Source organism: Lithobates pipiens, unplaced genomic scaffold (assembly GCF_037356315.1).
Source record: "Lithobates pipiens isolate NorthernLeopardFrog02 unplaced genomic scaffold, aLitPip1_a1.2 Scaffold_13, whole genome shotgun sequence".
NCBI lineage: Eukaryota > Metazoa > Chordata > Amphibia > Anura > Ranidae > Lithobates > Lithobates pipiens.
In genome coordinates this window covers 182,009,551-182,022,935 of record NW_027507718.1, presented here as the reverse complement: position 1 = coordinate 182,022,935, position 13,385 = coordinate 182,009,551, and the positions used below count along the sequence as shown (strand labels likewise).

Genomic DNA, 13,385 nt, shown 5'->3' with positions numbered 1-13,385 from the left:
AGTGACGCTGATCTCTGCTCCCTGTGATTGGAGCAGAGATCAGTGTTCACTAAATGAAAGCCCTAACCCCCACAGTTAGTAACACACCCCTAGGAACACTTAACCCCTACACTGCCACCCCCTGGTTAACCCCTTCACTGCCAGTGTCATTTACACAGGAATCACTGCATTTATATAGCAGTGATTACTGTATAAATGACAATGGTCCCAAAAATGTGTCAAAAATGTCCGATGGGTCCCCCACAATCTCGCAGTCACAATAAAAATCGCTGATCACCGCCATTACTAGTAAAAAAAAAAAAAAAAAATTATTAATAAAAATGCTATAAAACTATCCCTATCACTATTCGCTATAACTTTTGCGCAAACCAATCAATAATCGCTTATTGCGATTTTTTTTACCAAAAATATGTAGAAGAATACGTATCGGCCTAAACTGAGGGAAAAAAATGTTTTTTTATATATTTTTGGGGGGTATTTATTATAACAAAAAGTAAAAAATAATGCGTTTTTTTCAAAATTGTCGCTCTATTTTTGTTTATAGCGCAAAAAATAAAAACCGCAGGGGTGATCAAATACCACCAAAAGAAAGCTCTATTTGTGGGAAAAAAAGGATGTCAATTTTGTTTGAGAGCCACGTCGCACGACCGCGCAATTGTCAGTTAAAGCGACGCAGTGCCGAATCGCAAAAAGTGGTCTGGTCTTTGACCAGCAAATTGGTCCGGTCTGAAAGTGGTTAAACCATTTTACTGACGATTAAAGTATGTTTTCCCACATTTTTTTCAGATTTCAATAATGATGACTACATATGTAAATCAGATTTGGAAAAGACACTGAACAAGCTCACTCGAAATGAGCTAACACCAGAAGAAGTGTGTCTGGTATGTGATAAGGTAATAGACGAAGCTGATGTAGACAACGATGGAAAGCTGTCCCTGGAAGATTTCCAACACATGATCATTAGAGCTCCGGACTTTCTCAGGTAACACAAGACACTTTGTAGAACTCATTATAATCAAGACTGCTTTAAGGAAAAAAGTAATTAAAGTGGTTCTAAAGCCTAAACATTTTTTTACCTTAATGCATTCCTTGCATTAAAGTAAAAAATATTTAGGCATCAGCATCCCCCCTCACCCCCTCTTTTACTTACCTGAGCCCTCATTCAATCCTGCGCTATAGATGTCTGCAGCTCTTCTTTCCCCTCACTTCCGAGACTTGCTGGCTTTGCTCGGACACTGGAAGCCATTGACTCTGTCATTCAAAGCCAATGACGAGGGAGCAGGGGGCAGGGACCAGTTTCGCTGTCTGTGTCAATGGACACAGCAGCGGCACTCGTAGCGAGCATGCACAAGTGCCCCCCATGGGAAGTGGCTTCCCATGGGGCACTGGACAGAGAGGAGGGGCCAAGAGCGCTGGTGGGGGACCTGAGAAGAGGAGGATTGCAGAGAGCAGATAAGTATAGACATGTTTGTAATTTATTTTTTAGATTTTTTTTATACTTACCTTTACAATTGCTTTAAGAGACTCCTTATTAAGTGTTATTATAAAATTTGACAATTAACATTTTAGCCTGGAGCACACCCTTATGTAAATGTTAAAGTATAACTAAAGGCAAAACTTAATTTTAAGTTTTGGATAAAGTGGAGAGGGACTAAAACATCTGTCAAGTTTTTAATGCTATCTGTGTCCCCGTTTGGGATATTTACCCTCTCTATTTGTTATGTATACTTTATCGCTGAAAGTGAAAGAAAATGCTAAATTTTAGGTTTTTCCCAGAACAGTAAAAAGGGCAAATTTTCCAGTGAGGACACTAGTTCTGGTCACCCTAGTGACAACTAATGATTCTCTCACATTGGGCAGACTTCATCTCACTTCCTGTTTTGCCAATTGGACATAGATGGCAAAAAAGAACTGTGAGTGGTTATTTTCATTTTACTTATTTTTCACAATTAGATCAAACAAAAAAACTAAAAAAACTAAAGTTAATCTGTGCACAGATCATGCACAACAAAGTACAGATTATAAACAAGCAGAAAAAGCACTTTATACAAGACTGTGTTCACCTCTGTATCTATAAGCATTGAAAAGAAATTAATTTGCAAAGTTCATAAAACAGGAACTGTTTTTTAATGGGTTGATCCTTGGTATTCTGTCAGCCTTTTGCTAGAACCAAACACCAGGAGTTTAGAAGTTGTTAGACTAAAACCTGACTTCAGAGTCCTTGTTGTGATTTTGAGGGTCTTATGCCGCGTACACACGGGCGGACTGTATGGCGTACTTAGTCCGTCGAAACACATTTCAGCGGACAGTCCGCTCGTGTGTGGGCTTCAGCTGACTTTTTCAGCGTGCAGTCCGGCGTACTAAGAATTTCGGATTTTTCGAAATTCTGTCCGTCGTACTCGCATTTCGGCGGACAATCCGGCCGTGTGTATGCCAGTCCGCCGTACTTTTCAAATGAGCGGACTTTTCCCGCTCGGAGAAAAGTCCGCTCATTTCGAGCGGGTCTCCAGGTAGGCGGGGCCCGCGAAGGAGACGTCGCTGGCCCCGCCGCCTGGTATGGACTTAAAGGGGAACCCCAACGCCGAAAAAAATCGGCGTGGGGGTCCCCCCAAGTCCACAACAGACCCTTGTCCGAGCACGCTACCCGGCTGGCCAGGAAAGGGGGGCGAGCGAGCGGCCCCCCCACCCCAAAGCACCTTGTCCCCATGTTGATGAGGACAAGGGCCTCTTCCCGACAACCCTGGCCGTTGGTTGTCGGGGTCTGCGGGCGAGGGGCTTATCGGAATCCGGGAGCCCCCTTTAATAAGGGGGCCCCCGGATACCGGCCCCCCACCCTATGTGAATGAGTATGGGGTACAATGTACCCCTACCCATTCACCTGTAAAAAAAAAAAGTACAAAAAAAAACACAACACACGAGATAAAATACTTTATTGCACAGCTCCGGGGGTCTTCCGTCTTCGGGGGTCTTCTCGCCGGACTCCTCCGCTATCTTCTTGTAGCTCTTTTGCTAGCGGAGGAGTCCGGCTTTCTTCCTCACCGCTAGCCTCTTCTCCCGACTTCGGGGGTCTTCTCGCCGGACTCCTCCGCTATCTTCTTGTAGCTCTTTTGCTAGCGGAGGAGTCAGGGCTTTCTTCCTCGCCGCAGGCCTCTTCCCCCGACTTCGGGGGTCTTCTCGCCGGACTCCTCCGCTATCTTCTTGTAGCTCTTTTGCTAGCGGAGGAGTCCGGCTTTCTTCCTCGCCGCAGGCCTCTTCTCCCGACTTCGGGGGTCTTCTCGCCGGACTCCTCCGCTATCTTCTTGTAGCTCTTTTGCTAGCGGAGGAGTCCGGCTTTCTTCCTCGCCGCAGGCCTCTTCTCCCGACTTCGGGGGTCTTCTCGCCGGACTCCTCCGCTATCTTCTTGTAGCTCTTTTGCTAGCGGAGGAGTCCGGCTTTCTTCCTCGCCGCCGGCCTCTTCTCCCGACTTCGGGGGTCTTCTCGCCGGACTCCTCCGCTATCTTCTTGTAGCTCTTTTGCTAGCGGAGGAGTCCGGCTTTCTTCCTCGCCTCAGGCCTCTTCTCCCGACTTCGGGGGTCTTCTCGCCAGACTCCTCCGCTATCTTCTTGTAGCTCTTTTGCTAGCGGAGGAGTCCGGCTTTCTTCCTCGCCGCAGGCCTCTTCTCCCGACTTCGGGGGTCTTGTCCCCCTCTTCGGTTCTTCTGCCGGGCCCCCGCGCCTTCTTATAGCTCTTTTACAGGCGGTGGCCCGGTCTTCTGTCACTGCCGCCGCCTTCCGTTCTTCTTCTTCTTCTTCTTCTTCTTCTTCTTCTCCAGGAGATGTTGACTCGACGCTCTCTCCGGCCACAATGACAGGGACGCGCTGCGCGGCCACTTATATAGGGACAAGGGGCGGTGTCACATGGCTTTATGTCACATGGGTTGGTGTCACATGGTGACCCCGCCCCTTACGATGTCACAGTCCCCATGTGACATCAACCCATGTGACCAACCCATGTGACATAAAGCCATGTGACACCGCCCCTTGTCCCTATATAAGTGGCCGCGCAGCGCGTCCCTGGCATTGTGGCCGGAGAGAACGTCGAGTCAACATCTCCTGGAGAAGAAGGAGAAGAAGAAGAAGAAGAAGAACGGAAGGCGGCGGTGGCGACAGAAGACCGGGCCACCGCCTGTAAAAGAGCTATAAGAAGGCGCGGTGGCCCGGCAGAAGAACCGAAGAGGGGGACAAGACCCCCGAAGTCAGGAGAAGAGGCCTGCGGCGAGGAAGAAAGCCGGACTCCTCCGCTAGCAAAAGAGATACAAGAAGATAGCGGAGGAGTCCGGCGAGAAGACCCCCGAAGACGGAAGACCCCCGGAGCTGTGCAATAAAGTATTTTATCTCGTGTGTTGTGTTTTTTTTTGTATTTTTTTTTTGCAGGTGAATGGGTAGGGGTACATTGTACCCCATACTCATTCACATAGGGTGGGGGGCCGGTATCCGATAAGCCCCCCGCCCGCAGACCCTGACAACCAACGGCCAGGGTTGTCGGGAAGAGGCCCTTGTCCTCATCAACATGGGGACAAGGTGCTTTGGGGTGGGGGGGCCGCGCGGCCCCCCCTTCCCCAAGGCACCCCCCCATGTTGAGGGCACGCGGCCTGGTACGGCTCAGGAGGGGGGGCGCTCGCTCGCCCCCCTTTCCTGGCCGGCCGGGTAGCGTGCTCAGACAAGGGTCTGCTGTGGACTTGGGGGGGACCCCACGCCGATTTTATTTTTTGGAGACGCGCTCGAAATGAGCGGACTTTCCTCCGCGTGTGTGGGTGAGTCCGTTCATTTCAAAAGTAGAGCTGATAGTACGGCGGACTTAGTACGCCGTATTAGTCCGCTCAAAAAGTGCCGTGTATGGACAAGTAGCCCGTTCGGAAAGTCCGACGGGCAGTCTGGCGGAAAGTACACCAGACTAAGTACGCCATACAGTCCGCTCGTGTGTACGCGGCATTAGAGAATAAAAAACTTCACATTAAAAAAACAGCTAAAGAGAGGAGTAAAGCCCCATACACACTATCAGATTTTCTGCTGATTTTTTCCATCAGATTTACCAAAACCATATAATATGAGGTCAAACCTTAGGGGTTTCAATGTGTATGCAATCAGGCAGGCCCTTGTATTACATGGTTTTGGTAAACCTGAAGGAAAAAATCAGCAGACAATCTGATAGTGTGTATGGGGCTTTAGTGTTTTTTAACCACTTGTGTCGCTGTTTTTTTTTCTTTCTAAAAACCTTTGAGACCCAGAGCATTTTATCATTTCGGGGATCTCAGTTCCACACAATAAGCCTCTGAAAAGTTGCAGTCCATCCTAATGTATCATACATCAATTTTTTTTTCAGGACAGATAGAGCTATAATTTGATAGCAGATTTGTATACATATATTTTTCTTCCTCGGTTTAATGGGAATAAATAGTAAAGATGTGAATTTTCATTTTTTTTTGTCCTCCTCATGGGATCCTTGTTGTTTGGATTTTTTTTTTTTTACCTTTTGGAAGCGTCAGCAGCGAGTCTCATGCAGGAACAGCTGTGCAGATACATGGAGCATCCTGTTACATCCAGCTATAAAGGGATGACTTGAGTGTGGATTTAGATCCAGCCATCGGCGCACATCTGTGTTGGTTGGATGCCTTGCTATCAGTGGGTGGCTGTTAAGTATACCCAGTGTGGATACTTGAGTTATTTCCATGTCCCCAGCTATCAGAGTGGTGGTGTTATTTCACACATATGCAGAAGATCGATGCCTGGAGAGTGGGCTCTGCCATCTGCGGGTGTTTGCATTGGCTGGGAGCTCTGATATCAGCAGGTGGCTATTAATTGTGCCCAGCGTGGATACAGCATCTGTGTTCCTGCCTCTGGGATGCAGGTTGCCGAGCAGGTGCATCAATTGCCCTGCATTAGAGATCCGGGTGAATATGTTTGGCTTGAAGTCAGCACAAGGCACTTAACCAGACACTGCATAGGCTGTTAGGGTGTAACTCCACTTGGGTTAAAAAAAATAAAAATAACCATAACATATGAAGATGGCTATGCTCTTTAGGTGATTGCGGTGTACATCGCAGCATTTTATCAGTGCACTGCAGGATGTCAGATTGGGCACTTATGAGAAAGAAGATTTCCAGCATAAGGAGTCACCTATTTGATTGAACAAAGAGCTGGGATTGCATTCAGTCAAGCCTCATGCCTCAGAGTAAGGCTGGGTTCACACTGCAGATGGATGCGGCTGACAGCAGGGGTCCGTGCGTCCCTGTTCTCTGTTTCAGGGATAAATTAGGACCACATTTTTTTCCTGAATTCGGACCTGAAACGGAGCCAAAGACAAACAGGACCTCTGTGCAATTCGCTCCACAGCCTCTCCGGAGATATGTGATCCATCTCCATTGAAAGCCAGTCACAATCTCCTGTCATGCGAATTGGATGCGAGTTTCCGCACTAGTGTGAACCCAGCCTAAATGTCTGCTGAGTGAAAGAGTCGGTGTGTATTTACCTTCAAAGAGGTTTGCTCCTGCAATCCTGGCTTGGAGTCAAGAAGCAATTGAAAGGAGTGAGTTTTCAACCAAGAAGTCAAAGAGCTCCATTTCTGGTATTAAGGATGCTTACTGGCCTTTTTCAGATTGTGCACCCATACATATCTTATAGTTATCTGGTCGCTCGTCTTCTGACAGGAGAGCACAGCTTTGGTCTTGAATGCTTGGACCCTCAGTACTAGCACTTCAGGCCATGTTTGGACAATCAGTCACCTTCAAGCTTCTGATTATGCCAAGAGGAATCCTTTGCTCCATTAACAGACAAGCTCTCCTAGCCAGCATCAAATATTACCATTTCAGAAGATGGCAATTTTCTGTTGGCTATAATCCAATGCTATAATTTAAACCTTATCAGCATCCTTGTTCCTTTGGCTAGTTAGTTCCCAGATGTATACTGCCATGGAGTCTGTCAGAAAAATAACAATTTCCTTTCAAATACTTACCGGAATTTTCCTTTCCCGATGGACTGTGGCAGCATGAGTCTCCTCCCAGTGTCATGAATAGGCCAGTTACAGAACGTGGCTCATCCTCAAAATTTGACAGGAAATTTTCTGGTTTTCCTGTAACTTTTCCCAACGTAATGTTTTAGTAATTTTCTCATCCCCATTCCCCATGCATTTACCCCAAACTATAAATAACAAAGTCTGCTAATACAAATATATAATAATAGTCTGACTTTTATTTAAAAAGAGGAATGGTAAATCTCTATGTGAATGTATGTGTTTACCTTGGGAGAGCTTTATACTCCTATTTGACGCTTACACAGGTCTGGTCTTCACTTTTTTTTTTTCACAGAAGACAGGGGAAGGGTTCTGGATTCAGAACCATTATCCAGATTCAGCAGGTGTTTTAATAGTGATCTACTGCTGGATAAAGTAGCTGCTGGACGGAGCTGCAACAGCTCTGTCCCAGCCTCTGTACTCACACTGAGGCAGTTTTCAAGTGTTTTAGCACTAGAAATAGCGCCTGTAAAGCACCTGAAAACAGCCTCCTATTCACTTCAATGTGTGCTTTTACACTTGGGCGGTGTGCTTGTGGGATGTTAGGAAAAGTTCTGCAAGCAGCATCTTTGGGGCACTTTGAAAACGCCACAAAACAGGTCTTTTTTTGTTCTTTTTAAGGTCCCCTCTAGCACCCTAAAGCACCACAAAAACGACCTGCACTTTAGCGCTGTTTTAGCAGCGCTTCAGTGTGAAAGTAGCCTTACCCCACATGAGGTTAATACAGTATCTCACAAAAGTGAGTACACCCCTCACATTTTTGTAAATATTTTATTATATCTTTTCATGTGACAACACTGAAGAAAGGACACTTTGCTACAATGTAAAGTAGTGAGTGTACAGCTTGTATAACAGTGTAAATTTGCTGTTCCCTCAAAATAACTCAACACACAGCCATTAATGTCTAAACCACTAGCAACAAAAGTAAGTACACTCCTGAAAATATCCAAATTGGGCCCAAAGTGTCAATATTTTGGTGGCCACCATTTTTTTCCAGCACTGCCTTAACCCACTTGGGCATGGAGTTCACCAGAGCTTCACAGATTGCTACCGGTGTCCTCTTCCATTCCTCCATGGCAACACATCACGGAGCTGGTGAATGTTAGAGACCTTGCGCTCCTCCACCTTCTGTTTGAGGATGCCCCACAGATGCTCTTTAGGGTTTAGGTATGGAGACATGCTTGGCCAGTCAATCTTTACCCTCAGCTTCTTTAGCAAGGCAGTGGTCATCTTGGAGGTGTGTTTGGGTCCATTACCATGTTTGAATACTGCCCTGCGGCCCAATCTCTGAAGGGAGGGGATCATGCTTTGCCTCAGTATGTCACAGTACATGTTGGTATTCATGGTTCCCTCAATGAACTATAGCTCCCCAGTGCCGGCAGCACCCATGTAGCTCCAGACCATGACACTCTCATCACCATGCTTGACTGTAGGCAAGACACACTTGTCTTTGTGCTCCTCACCTGGTTGCCGCCACACATGCTTGACACCATCTGAACCAAATAAATGTATCTGGGTCTCTTCAGACCACAGAACATGGTACCAGTAATCCATTACCTTAGTCTACTTGTCTTCAGAAAACGGTTTGCAAGCTTTCTTGTGCATTATCTTTAGAAGAGGCTTCCTTCTGGGACGACAGCCATGCAGACCAATTTGATGTTGTGTGTGGCATATGGTCTGAGCACTGACAGGCTGACCCCCCACCCCTTCAACCTCTGCAGCAATGCTGGCAGCACTCATACGTCTATTTCCCAAAGACAACCTCTGGATATGACGCTGAGTACATGCACTCAACTTCTTTGGTCGACCATGGTGAGGCCTGTTCTGAGTGGAACCTATCCAGTTAAAATGCTGTATGGTCTTGGTCACCATTCTGCAGCTCAGTTTCAGGGTCTTGGCAATCTTTTCATAGCATAGGCCATCTTTATGTAGAGCAACAATCCTTTTTTACAGATGCTCAGAGAGTTCTTTGCCATGAGGTGCCATGTTGAACTTACAGTGACCAGTATGAGAGAGTGAGAGGGATAACACCAAATTTAACACACCTGCTCCCCATTCACACCTGAGACCTTGTAACACTAACAGATCACATGACACCGGGGAGGGAAAATGGCTAATTGGGCCCAATTTGGACATTTTCACTTAGGAGTGTACTCACTTTTGTTGCCAGCAGTTTAGACATTAATGGCTGTGTGTTTTGATTTATTTTGAGAGAACAGCAAATTTACACCGTTATACAAGCTGCACACTCACTACTTCTTTACATTATAGCAAATTATAATTTCTTCACTGTTGTCACATGAAAATATATACTGTAATAAAATATTTAAAAAATTGTGAGGGGGTATTCACTTTTGTGAGATACTGTTCATGGCTAACAAGAGAGCTGCAAAATCATGTACTATATATTAGTGATGGCGAATATTGTGTAAATTAGTTTTTTTCGTATTACAGTATTTGTTAATATTTTTGTTTCTTTTTTTTCCTTCAAAAGCACCTTCCACATTCGGATTTAACAGCTGTGTGTCTTCAAAGAGTCTTGAAGTCATTGTAATTTCAATGCAAACACAGAATTTATATCTGGAAATGTCTGCGGCTATTGAATGTATCTGGCTTTAATAGCCCGTGAAAACTAACTGTACAAGTGTATTTCTGAATTGTTGAATTGATGCATACAGCAAAGTTACCCCTTTTATCATGTCGTGAAGAAAGATATTATAAGCATGCTGTTGTAATTATGTACTTTTACTGATCCAGTGTTCCTGTAAATTGCCCATGTATAAATATTGGTCCTAGCTCTTAAAACAGTATTTTTTTAGAGTTTATTAACAATAAATGAATAATGTTCATGGGATTACTAAAGACAAGTTACCTGGCTCCCTAAGAAACTCTACATTAGTAATATTGGCCCAAGTATGCTTTACACATTGGTGGATTTTTTTTTGTTTGCAAAATTTACTAATGGAATGAATGATAATACTTAGAACCTGCAAAACTGTTTTTACTGTAGTTTCAAAGTCATGTTTGCCTAAATTATTTTGGTGGGAAATAAAGTTTTTTGGGCGTTTTTTTTTGCACACAGTTTGTTCTCCTGTACAATCTAGTTATTAAAACAAGATAGGTTCTACAGACCATTTATAAATGCTCTGTTCACAAAGGTTCAAACCTTAACATGGGCAAATAGTAGCCAGTCTGACACATTTTTATTGTCAAAAATATTATTGTGGAATAATGTTATACATAGTTTGTTTGTTAATGTATTACCTTGTTTTTTTATATGTTGTCTAGAAATGTTGCAGCAGGTTGCTTAAAGTGATACTAAACATACACTGTTTAATTTAAATTATCCATGCTCTTTATGTATGTGGATGATCACACTGTAATTATTTTAATAAAATAAAAGCCAAGGTACCTTTTTTTCCTAATTAATATACAGCTGCCCCATGATCCAGCTCTTTCCAAGCCTGTCTGTAGGGAAACAGTGGCAGGAAGGGGCATCTAGTCCTCTGCTGCTGGTCACTTGTTTTTTTTTTTTGTTTTTTTGTTTTTAAACAGCCTTTGGGACACAGAATATAAATAAATAATTAATATCTATAAACTGTTTTAAATTGTCATACAAATATATTTCTCAACTGAAACCTTTATTTTTTTTATCAATAACATGGTGTGGGAGGATTTCTGCCAGTCACAGGCTGTTTCATGCCCCTCCAGCCTGTATCTTAAAACAACAAGGAGGTGAAGCCACCATCAATCAGGATATAATATCCCGCCCCCATTGTGTTTTAGCTGGTTAGTGGGCATGGAGGAGGGAGTGGGATATCATATACTACTGTGTATAAGCCCACATGTGTGGCTCTATAGTCACATGGGCTGCTCAGATGTGATAGGGAGGAAATACTCAACATAGAAACTCACTGAGCACTATTTTGCCACAAGTTGCAGGAATATTACAAACTGATATATTGCTCACACATGCTATGGGCATATGTGAAATTATACCCCAAAATACATTCTGCTGCTTCTCCTGAGTACGGGGATACCACATGTGGGGGACTTTTTGGGAGCCTAGCCACGTACGGGACCGGAAAACCAAGCACCGCCTTCAGGATTTAAATTTAAAACGCTACCAAAAAAAACTGTTAGCAATCGCAGGGATCAGGCCTGACTCTTTGAACGTTGCATTAATGTGTTTAGTGTTTTGTAAGTGACAGTGATCGATCGATACTGCACTTGGGTGGGCTGGGCGGAGGGGTAAAATGCAGGTGCTAGCAGGTATCTGGGCTAACAATGCGTTTTTTTGGAACCTTAAACTGCTGGGGACGCTAGTATAGATCTGATCAGATCAGATATTGATCTGTTCAGATACAATACCCCTACGGGAGGTGTATGCTTTGCGTGTGGGTGTTAGCGGTACTGGCACTAACCTATCGACGCAGACCCTATCTGATCCTAAAACCTAATTGATATCACCCGCCGGGTGATCAGGGAGTTAAACCTTTATTGGGTAATAAATGGTGGGTGCCCTGATGCTATAGAAAGCAAACTAACTATACGGTGATCACTGGTGAAAGGGTTAACTAGGGGCAATAAGGGGGTTAAAACCTTTATTAGGTAGTATATGGGGGTCCCTGACGCTATATAAAAACCTGACGGGGAACCTAAATAACTTACTGGCTAACCAGCGTCACCAGTGACACTTATACGGTGATCGCTGGTGAAAGGGTTAACTCTAGGGGCAATCAGGGGCTTAGTGATACTGGCAAAAGGGGGTGAAAGGGTTACCTGGGGGCAAGCAGGGGGTTAAAACCTTTATTAGGTAGTATATGGGGGTCCCTGACGCTATATAAAAACCTGACGGGGAACCTAAATAACTAACTGGCTAACCAGCGTCACCAGTGACACTTATACGGTGATCGCTGGTGAAAGGGTTAACTCTAGGGGCAATCAGGGGGTTAAAACCTTTATTAGGTTGTATATGGGGGTACCTAACGCTATAAAAACCTGGCGGTGAACCTAAAAAATAACTAGCTACCTAGCGGCACCAGTGACACTAATCACAGCGATCAGAGAAATGATTGCTTAGTGACACTGGCAAAAGGGGGTGAAAGGGTTACCTGGGGGGGCAATCAAGGGGGTTAAACCTTTATGGGGGGGTAGGGGGCTACCCTGGACCTAACACTGACTGCCCTGACACTTTTTACAGTTACAACTGACACTAAATGCAGTGATCAGTAAATAAATGATCACTGCAATCAGTGACACTGTGACTGGGAGGGGGGGGGGTGATCAGGGGGTGATCAGGGGGTGGCTGGGGGGTTAAAGTGTGCCTATGTGTACCTACATGTCAGTGTAGTGTTGGTGCACTTACTATGACGTCTTCTCTCCTTATCGTCCAGTCAAAAAGACTGCCTTGAGGAGAGTGACATCAATTCCTCCTGCCTTTGTTTACACTACACAGGCAGGGGAAGCTTCTCATTCGCCAGGAGCGATCTAGAGGGGATGGCCAGAAACCAACGGCCATCCCCTAATCCTGGATCGCTCCTGAAGCGAAACGGACTGCCGCAGCCAGCGGGAGGGGGTCCGATCGGACCCCCCTCCCGCTGGAAGGCAGGCACGTACGGGTATGTGCTTGTGCCTGTCCGTGCCATTGTGCCGACGTATAATTACATGAAACGGTCCTAAAGTGGTTAATGACATTTTAATGATGCCTACACCCTAAGATTATACGTAAAGTGGCTGTAAGCCTTTACAAATACCCAATGTGACTAGTCTCAGTTAATACACATAGATTAAATAAATTCTTCTACATAAGTTGTCTGTTTATCTGCAGCCATCTCCTGGACATCCATTCAGTCCAAAATTTACACAGGATCTCTCAGCTATGAAAGGTAAGGGGCAGGTAGCTGAAGTTACCCACTGCAGAGATTAGTGACAGCTGATTGGAGGGAAGGGACATACCCCCTTTACACAGAGCACAGGAACAGAGCTGAGACTGTCATTCACAGGCTGTGTGCTTGAGCTCTCACCTTTTTTCTTTTGCTGTCAAGAAAACTTTTCTGACGTGACTAATGCATATAGCAGAGGAACGAGGCAGCAGACAGAAATGACACTGCATGCTCTGGATTGAGACAAGTACACACCATAGAGGGATATAATTTGCACATATTTTATGTTGACGGTTTACTATATACTTTAAGGCCCACATAGACGATTTGAATTTCAGCTGATTCCTGCTGAATCAGCCAAACTACATCCTTTCATATGAAGTCACTGTTTGACAGCACAATTGTGTTCCAGTAGCTCTGGGTTTTGAGGCTGGCAGTGGAGATTCCTCCGTC

The 13,385-nt window shown here is 44.9% G+C and overlaps 1 protein-coding gene across 1 annotated transcript in view; it reads left to right on the top strand.

Annotated features, from left to right (window-relative positions):
* Positions 1-10,513, top strand: part of CIB3 (calcium and integrin binding family member 3) — a 168,417-nt gene extending 157,904 nt beyond the window's left edge. Inside the window, exons 5-6 of the mRNA XM_077478546.1 lie at positions 787-982; positions 9,542-10,513. Of these exons, the coding sequence (XP_077334672.1) occupies positions 787-982; positions 9,542-9,563 (218 nt within the window). The 3' untranslated portion in view covers positions 9,564-10,513. The remainder of the gene's footprint in view (positions 1-786; positions 983-9,541) is intronic.
* Positions 10,514-13,385: the final 2,872 nt, after the last annotated feature.